This window comes from Pleurodeles waltl, chromosome 2_2 (assembly GCF_031143425.1).
Source record: "Pleurodeles waltl isolate 20211129_DDA chromosome 2_2, aPleWal1.hap1.20221129, whole genome shotgun sequence".
NCBI lineage: Eukaryota > Metazoa > Chordata > Amphibia > Caudata > Salamandridae > Pleurodeles > Pleurodeles waltl.
Genome location: NC_090439.1, coordinates 963,447,306 through 963,457,330, shown reverse-complemented (window position 1 = coordinate 963,457,330; position 10,025 = coordinate 963,447,306). Strand labels below are relative to the sequence as shown.

Sequence of the window (10,025 nt, the reverse complement as noted above, 5' to 3'; positions counted from 1 at the left end):
GCACCTCCTCATTTTAAGCAGCTCACACTGTTGCTTTTAGTTGCTGCCCAATCCCGCAGCCAGTAGGTAAGGAATCTGCATAAAGGCCCCGGAGTCACCAGAAGGGGCGGGGCTGAAAGATACAGCGCTCAGGCGGCCGCTAGGATAGGTACCCGGCATGTTCTCCCTACGGCACATGTCTATGACGTGCAGGCCGGCTCGCTGGCTGGGTCGTTTACTTCCGGTTCGTGCTTCTCGCTCTTTTCCTCGCAGGCGCTGCATCTCTCAGACATGGCGACTCGCACAGCACCAGGGTCTGGCCCCCTCGCCGTTTCTGGCAGTCTTTCAGCTGTCGCCATCCCCTTGCCAACGGGTGTCGGAATACCAGGGTCTCTGGATAGTGCTGTGAAGCATGTGCAGATCGACGGGCTGGTGAGTGCTCGTGAAGCGACTAGCCCGCTCAACTGCTCTCCACGCGTTTTAGATAAATGACTCCCCACATCTCTCTCCGACACCACACTTCGCCTCTTATTCGATAAGCAGAGAATCGTTCTTTAAACATTTGCAAATTCCTAATCCTTTACTGAGATTTTTAGATGTACAATTATCACTTACAATGAGCTTTGGGCTTCTGATTCTTTATTTGGCCACTGAAATATAGCATGGCACATTTCTTTTGTTTTACTTGCATAGTTTTGTGTAATGCAAACTAGAACTAAGGATGTTGAAGCGCTTTACAGTATTCACAAGTTACATACAACAAAATTAGCAGAATAATGTGAAGAAAAACAGAGGTCGAAAACTAGTATACCAGAACCGTGTTTCTGGTGATGTGTTAGAGGGTGAACATTAGAGACAAACTATGTCGAATTCCATTGTGTACTATGCGCCATCACGTTACAGTGTCTTTGAAAAATGACGTATTGCGAAGCGGGGCATAGTTAAATGATATTTTTTTAGTTTCGCTTTGAATGTCTCTAACAAATGATTGGTTCTCTTTTCTATGGGGCAGAATTCCGTATTTTGCATGTGCTTCCTGAGGAGAGATTTTTAGCTTCTTATACCTTAGTGGTTGTAGCAGAAGAGCATTGACGTTTCGTTTGGAGTGGCCTCCTCCAGGTGGAGTGAGGTTTTGGACCAGGTATCGCGTGGTGCCATGATGAAGGCCCTTGCTTTGTTAGTAATGCATGCAACTTTGAAGATGTTTTTAGCTGTCCTAGGTGCCAGTTTAGTGAGATGAGCAGTCGGGTAATATGATTGTAACGTCTTGTTCCTGGGATAAACCTTGCATCAGATTGCATGACTACCTTTAAGCGGAACAGGTGAGTTTTTTTAGGAATTCTGAAGAGGAGCGTATTTCCACAGTTAGGACTTGAGACGTCTAAAGGTATGTGTCACGAATGTAAGGTTTAATGTTTTTTAGAAGTCGAAGTCAGAATTGCGAGCTCTGTTTTTTAAGCTGTCTGTTGTTCAAAGATTCATTTGCTTGTCAAATGTGATTCTAAGAGATTTGAGCACTGCGTGATATCGGTATCACAGTCTAGTATAATGAAGCTAACTAATGGGACAGAAGCCGAGACGTGGAGGAGCAGGCTAATCCATGTTTAAGTGGATTCACCTTCAGATGGATTAAAGATGGCCACACTTGAATGCCTGTAAAGATTTGACTAGGATATCTTGTTGGAAAGGCACCGTGAGATCTGGCTATGTATTATGCTCACAGAGATATGTCTGTTTTAAATTGATGGTTAGCTGTTTCATGTACAGTTTGAAGAGAATCTGTAAAATAATGTAACCTTGAGATACTCTTTGTGTGATGGTTCATCTGGACTTGTCATCTGTTGCCCATATAGTAGGCAGTCCAGTTGAGGACTGACCTGCTCATCTCTGTTCTGTCTCTTGAGTGTTTATTAGGGCTTTGTTGTTGGCTGTGTCAAGGTCCAGTAAAATGAGCAGACAGGAGCCTCCCTTTTGGAGTTATATGCAGGTCTGGTTACCGACTGGAAATTATCTAGTAGATTATGCTCAGTGATGTGTAGTTGTAGTTGACACAGCTTTCTAGCATTTTAGGTAGGAATGGAATGTTAGTTACTGTGCGGAAATAGTAGCTCACATCATCTGAGTCATCTGTGGTGTGTTTTTTTTTTTTTTTTTTTTTTTTTTTTTTTTTTTTCCCTTCTTCAGAATAAGTGTGACCTGTCCTGTTTTTGGACAGTTAGATGCGTCTCCTAGGACCATGGGGGATAGTCGGTGACTCATTTGTTTTGTTGTTTTTGTTCATTTATTTATTTTATGACTGCTTCTGCATTGTTTGCTATCATGGCTGTTGACCCTTAGTTTTTCTAAGTATTATCCTGGTCTGGGTAGTAATATTCAGTCACTTTCTATTTATGGAATCCTCTAATAATATGTTGAGGTTGTCAAACTGTTAGTGTTATCTCCTTGAGTACATAGTCTCAAGGTGTGGGTATGATTGACTGCCAAGGTAAGTGCTCAGGGATAGCCGTGACCTATTATCTAGACTTAGTGTGTTTCCTACTTTGCTGGTGTGTTTTCTGTATATGCGCAGTACCATCTGGTTCAGGCGGTCTATCGTGGATTGTCGTTCTGTGTAGCTAAGTGGTGCTGTTCAATGGATGGTGGGCCGGCCACTATTCAGTGTGAGTTTCTACCCATTTCAAGATACCTTTTTGTACATAAAGGTAGCATCCTTTGATGCTTGTTCCCATTTTAAACAGAGGGTTATCAGTACACTATATACAAAGATACATGAGCAGGGGTGTGGAATTCCTATAGCCCAACACCCAGGAAATATTGTTTGGAGTCAAGAACAAGTTTTTAATGTTTATTTTGTCTTTCTTATTGGGGTGAGTGCTGTTAATGTAACACACTGCACTCCTGACAGTGGTTTCAGTAAAAAAATGTGTAGGCACATGTTTGAAAAGTTGTATAATGTGACACTATGTATGGTGCTCCCAGAATGCTTTTTGATTAGATGCAGGTGTTTGCAGAAGCTTGTAAGCAATATTGATGATCCTTTGCTTTCAAAATAAAATGTTCGGAAAAATTAAACACAAGTAGGCGGGGAAAACATTTTGCTAAATTACTGTAAAATTTTAGTTACTATTTCTTTGAAGCATCATTTAGTAAATATGTTGATGCATGCTAGTATTTCCAAAAATATTCATAATGGAAAATAACTGTAACAAGATTGATAAACATGAAAATAAACAAGCATTAGCATAGCCAACTAATCCAACATTAGTGATCGGTCTTTTGGTTTCTGTCAATGTGTGTTTTGTTTTGACATTGCTTTTGTACAACATTATTGCTGTGGAAGCTGCCAGGCACTCATCATTGTAACAAACACTGGCAAAAAACAAATAATATCTAGTCTCAAAAAGCAATCAGTGCTTCAGTAGTACCTAGCATTGAACACAGCTACTTTGTGTGCCAATATGCTCCCTGTGGAACAGCAGAATGCTATCACTCACAGTAAAGCCAGCCGATGGATAGAGAGAGAAATAGTGTTTTACTAAAAGCAACAGGTCTTGGTTAACACCAGACCTGATTAGGGGACCAATTCCTAAAGAAAGTCACAAAGTGCACCCATGGTATATGTCTTTGCATTAGTGCAGAATTATGGCTTTTAATGAATTCACAAGAATTTACAGAAGTAGACCAGGAAATAGTACTCCTGGAAAATACTTGTAAACTGTATTTTACACAAGCAAATATACATGTGTAGATTTGCTCATTTGATAATCTATTGAGCGTTTATAAGTTCACTTTCTTTTCAACCACTTTTTTCCCAACCCTGATAGAACTTTCGCGTCTGCCCTTTTTTAGTAGTACATTTCTATCCTTTCTCAGTATGGGAAAAGTGTAGAGAAGAGCGGGTGAAAATCCTTCAAACATGCAAGTTAGTAGGTTTGCAAAGGCATTTTAACCTTGGAACTATTGCTTACTGCTTCTTCCTGCCCTGGTAAGAAGATTTGCGGAAAGGTGGCAAAATAAGGAAATTGTTAGTATTGAAGCCCTGCTATAGTATTAATCCTGGCTTAATCAGAGAGACTATTATCAGAGCTCTTATAGAATAAGACTAATGCCATAATTTGTCACTGCACTACATACCATCAAAAAGACAAGTAGATTTTTTTATAGGACAAGTAGACCATGAAGCAACCTGTCCCATGGACAAGTAGATATTCTATTAAATTACACACCTCTGAGCACCACAAATATGCCATGAATACTATTTCCATGGCCATCTGGCAAATGTTTCTCCCTTGGCACTATCATGTAGAAGCAAAATGTGAGCTATTGCTATTTTTCATCCTGGTATCAATACTTCTTGTATTCAAATGAACATGTATTCTTGCCATTTTCTGGTGGTAAGTATTTACTAATGCAGTAATTTACAATCACATTGACTCTATTTCTAATGGATCTTGCTAGATAAAACTTGACCCACCCCCTCAGCATTCCTGTATTGAGAGTTAACATCTTTGTGAGATAAAATGCCTATGTAAGCAGACTATCCCATTCAAAGTAAGTGTTGTGGTAGGTGTCTGTCTTGTAATTCTTTTCACATGGCAAAGTAGTGCCCTTCACAAACATGTCTAGCATGTAACGGGGGAGGCATAGACTAAATACTCATGGGCAGTGAAGCATGATAATCTAGTTTAGGGGAAACACACATTTATTCTTTGGGTTTCATGCCCTGCCTCAACTCTTAGGTTCTGAAGGTGCAATCTAATGTCCATGGTACGTACTTAACTTGTATGTTGGTGTGGCAGGGTTTGGTTGATGGTTACGATAACTAGACCTTCTAGAGACTAGTTTTCCAGCATTGCATTTCATAACTTTGTTAGACTCGAAATGCCAGCCACAATAGTCATAGAATCTTCATGATTTTTATACTTCCTCTGTTTTACTTTCTGTCTTAGAATGATGACAGATTAAGTCCAGTGTCGAATTGTATTTATTGTAAAAGTTGAGGTTCAACTCCTTCAAGCAAAAAAGCATGTCTTTGGACTAAATTTTAAAGACTTTTAAATAAAAACCTTAAGATGGGGGTACGTACATGTGTTCCTTTGTGATTTGAAAATTCCTTCAGCAACATTAAATGACTTGTAATTACATCCTATAAAGACTTTTCTCCAAACATTAGTTCAGAAGAAATTTTCTCTGACAGAGCTTTAACCACAATACATTTATCAGTTTTATCTGGATCATGATGACTTAATTTACAATGCCTGTTAAAATTCTTTTAAAAAGAGTGGGATGACTGAACTAGAACGTTATTTTGTTAACCAAGAGGGGGATTTTCCTAATTACGTAACTAAAGGGCTGATCTGAGGAGCAAGTTTAAGAAGTGCAGAGCTCGGCTCAGATCTAACATAAAGGGTAGAGAAGGCCCACAACCAGGATCTGCCTGCAGTAGCTCCAGAAGTATTTAGTTTTTCAACCTCAGGCAGTCAAGAATGTCTCTGAGATCTGAGACCCCCAGATCTGCACTTAAAACAAACACATCCGTTTTATGTGCTACTTCTCAGCTGGTGAGTCCCTTTTGGTTCCCTTTTGTTGAACTCTATACCAGAGTTCATGAAGATGTCATTTTTCTACATGAAAACTTATCTGATATAAGCAGTGCGAGAAATACGCCCCCTTTGGATGTACAGAATAGAAGAGATGGTTTATCTGCTAGTACAGCAAGATAATTTACATCCATGTTTTCCCAACATGGGTATGAGGTTGCTATCCCAAGTGTAGTCTCGGTTCAGTATATGCCTTGGTGTGAGGGGACTTTCTTGTTGGGCGATGATATTGGCTATAGTGCTAGGTGACTAAATTACATTTCTGCAGTGGGCTATGTGCGTTCTGTTGCCTTTTAGTTAGCTGTTTGATAGTGAGAGGTGCTGTTGTGCACATAGCAACGGACACCAAAATGACATCTCTACTGTTGCTTGCATGAGATGCTCTGTTCAACGTGTTTTATAAGAGTTTGTTGCGTGGCATTGTATTAGAAACGCAAGCGATGTGAAAGCCGGCTACATGGCATATGGTGGTGATGCCCTGTGGATGGAATTTGTTCTGTTAAATGTGTGTAAATTATATCTGTATAGGCGGTCTCAGTGTTTCATGAACGTTTTGTGTTTGTGAGTATTTTAGGAAGTGTTTTCCTTCAAAGAAGACTAAGTGCAATTTGTAGAGGCTATAATTGGGTGGAAGCCCCAGGCCTTAGATGCTGGTAAAAACTGCACTTCAACCATGCCATGCAAAGCAAGGAGCTGTATCTCTGCCACGCTTGTCTTCACTTAATTTACTACTTGTGCGTATGTGAGAGAAACGTTATTATTTCAATCCCAATAATCAAACATAGGAGTTGAATTCAGCAAGGGTTCAAACATGTCCTGCCGATTCTTGAAGCGGGTGGATAGCCAGGAGGATCGTTCATCTATTCACAAGATGTGAAGTCTGCGATTAGAAGTGTACATCAGAAGAACAAGTTACTTACCTTTCATAATACTCTTTCTGATGGATACTCACACCAAATAATTCTCCCCGACCCACCCTCCTCCCAGCTCTGGAATGAACTCGTCTAGTCCATACTAATAAGATGCCACATAGAGATCTCCACTCTGCCATAATGTGATATTAAGGCTGTGCACTGGATAGTATGGATATATATTAAAAAGGAACTGATGTCACAGTATGTCTGCAGTAGCTATGTAGAGGCCTTATGTCGCATCCGAGACAGGATGTACATGATGCCACTTAGACTTATGAGGGAATTGCTAAGGAAAAAGTCTGCACAGCCAGTCTGACAGCTGCGCATATTCACAAATTGAGAGATCAGAAAGCTCTTTACTGAGCATAAATAACTTGTTCAATAGGAAAAAATCACTTCCTCCTTCAGATTAAGGCAATGTTCTACCCACTTCTGGGATCCATTGTTCATTAAGTTGAAACTAGAGAGCATGTGTCTAAATATAATAATCTTTTTTTGTACCAAAGTACTGCTGTTTGTATTTCCTTTAATAACTGAAAGCAGCAATGTTTTGACATTTTGCTCTTGCATTTTGTCTTGCTTACCATTTTCGTTCACTGCTGTTTGTTTGAGATTCGTAAAGTTCACAACCTAGATCTTTTCGCATTAAGAATACCATTAAATATGGTTAATATAATTATTATTTTTTCCATTTAAGAACCATTCACTTTAGATTTGATGGTCAACTCTTCAGAAGTTCTTAGATTTCAGAGTGGGCGTTAATATCCTAATTTGGAAAATGCCCCTTTGTATGCTCAGCCGTTAGCTTTGTGTTTTATTTATTTGTTAATTTATTTTCGCTTGCAACTAATATAGATTTGTCCTTCCCTCTTGTTCATGTACATGAGCAGCTAGTGATGGGTGAAATAACAACATAAGCAAGCATAAAACGCTTGTTTTGCCCTGAAATTTGCCAGCGGTTATTCTTTAGATGTGTTTATTGCCGTTGGTCTCTCTAAATTTGGTATTGCTTAGCATGCATGTGTCTTGTTTCACAGTCCTGTTGTGTTCGGACAATTTTCACAAACCTCATGATAAATTTGATTTGAAAGTGTTTTGTAATACTTAACTTTGCCAAAGTTAGCTTCACTCTGGATCTCGCATATGGTCTCCCTTTGGGCAGCCTTTCAAAATCAACCTGTAAACTTTTTTTGTGGTCATTTTGTTCCACCTATGGCGACTGGGGCTGTGTTTCTGTTTCATTATGTCAGTAATGCAAGAGAATTCTGCCCCTTGCGTTTCTTCATAACAGCCTAGTTCTGACCATTTACCATACTTCGATAACAGCTGTTGTGACCCACAGGTGAGTTGTATAAGTAATTGTAATAGTATTTATTTATCGCTTACTACCCCTGATGAGGCGTCAACGCGTTTTTCGGCAATGTAGGTAGATTCTTTCTCCCTTCACTAGCTTAACCCCTTTGGTGCCGGGGACATAATGGTTACATCCTGGGCAGCACCGCTTGGGTGCCCAGGACGTAACCGTTACATCCTGCACCAGACCCATGGGGGGAGTGCTGGCAGGGGGGTGGGGGGTTTGGGGGAGATGGAAACCACTTTTTTTTTTTTTTTTTTTTTTTTGTGGCGACAGTTTAGGCAAGGGTAGCTCCCCTGAGGGGCAAATTGATTTGAGGCCATTTCTGCAGATCGGCCTAGTTTAATTAGGCCGAGCTGCCCCCAAGGGGAGCAGAAACCACTAAACACCAAGGATTTTTTTTTTTGTATAGAGATGGGGAGCGACCCCTTAGACAAGCTTTGCTTCCCGGGGGGGAGGGGGGGGGGATTTTATTTTAGGCCATTTCTGCCCACCTTGGGGGCAGATTGGCCTATTTTTCTTAGGCTCATCAATCCCACGAGACACCAGGGAAGAATGGTTTCCAAAAAAAGAGTGGGGTATGGCCATACCCCCACCCCCAATAAATGGGGACAGAACTGTTCTGCCGACTGGTTGGCAGACTGGGCAGTTACCCCTGATCCACTCCCTGGGGAGAGGGGGGGGGGGCAGAAAGCCTACTAGATGCCAGGGAAAAAAAATAGTGGGGTGGTGGCTACCAACCAGTATGGGCATGGTTATGCCCCCAACCCAACTGAAGGGGGTAACAGTCTTTTAGCTCTCAACCCCACACACTAAAAGATCTTATTCCAATGGCAGGCAAGAGGACATTTGATTATTATGGGTTTTATTTTCTCATTTGTGCGATGAGAGCTTGTCTAACTCTCAAAATCTTCCCACTTGGAATGGTGATAGCTGCACCTTTTGGACTTCAGGACGCTGCCATGTAGAAAAATCTACGAGACACATCTGAACACTAAACATCTGGGTGAGTCGGGTGGTGTGCTTCACATGCACCTGCGCCATTTTCTTACCCATAATGCCCTGCAAACCCCACATTTGTGTGATGGAACCTTCCGGAATCTGCAGGAAACCACCAAATTCCTACCACCCAGCATTGTCGCATCTATGCAAATAAAATTTCTGCCCTACTTGTTGGCCTAAAGGCGTTTTTTCCCAAAATGCCCTTTGGACCCACTTTGGTTCTCCTCAATTGCAACATGTTTTTGGCTCTCCCTGTCACAGGCACTTGGCCCACCTACACAAGTGAGGTATCATTTTTATCAGGAGACTAAGGGGACTGTTGGGTGATATGTAATTTGTGCCGGTGCGATGATCCCGCTCAGAAATGTGGGGAAAAATGTGATTACTATTATTATGATTAATCTTCTTTTTTTTTTTTTTTTTTTTTAACGCTAAATTTGAGGTTTGCTGAAGATTCTGGGTAAGAACACACTGGGGGATCCACTCAAGTCACACCTCCCCGGACTCCCACGGGTGTCTAGTTTTCAGAAATGTCTGGGTTTGGTAGGTTTCCCTAGATGGCTGCCGAGTCAGGACCAAAAACACAGATGTCCCGCACCCCCACCCCAAAAACAGGTAGTTTTATATTTGATAATTTTAATGTGTCCATGTAGTCTTTTGGGGCATTTCCTATCACAGGCACTCTGCCTACCCACACAAGTGAGGTACCATTTTTATCGGGAGATGTGGGGGGAATGCTGGGTAGAAGGAAGTTTGTGGATCCCTTCAGATTCCAGAACTTTGAAGCACTGAAATGTGGGGAAAAGATGTGTTTTAAAAAAAAAGAGATATATATTTTTTTATTTTGGTAAATTTTGAGGCTTGCATAGGATTCTGGGTTACAGAACCTGGTGAGAGCGCCACAAATTACCCAATCCTGGGTTCCCCTAGGTGTCTATTTTTTAAAAAAGATGCACATGTTTGGTAGGTTTTCGTAGGTGCCGGCTGAGCTAGAGACCAAAATCCACAGCTAGGCGCTTTACAAACAAGCATTTTCAACGCAACGGGGCTCGCATTTGCTCGAGTTGGAGCTATTTGCGTTGTAAACTCCTAACCTAACTTTTCTTGCCATACAAATTAAAAGAAGAAAAACACAACGCTATCTCGCTGCGGTAAAAATTAACAGATAAAGTAGTC

General features: G+C 41.0%; 1 protein-coding gene across 1 annotated transcript in view; it reads left to right on the top strand.

Moving 5' to 3' along the window:
- Positions 1-205: 205 nt before the first annotated feature.
- The window catches only part of EIF3H (eukaryotic translation initiation factor 3 subunit H), a 257,025-nt gene continuing 247,205 nt past the window's right edge, over positions 206-10,025 (top strand). Inside the window, exon 1 of the mRNA XM_069220645.1 lies at positions 206-411. Within this exon, the coding sequence (XP_069076746.1) occupies positions 271-411 (141 nt within the window). The 5' untranslated portion in view covers positions 206-270. The remainder of the gene's footprint in view (positions 412-10,025) is intronic.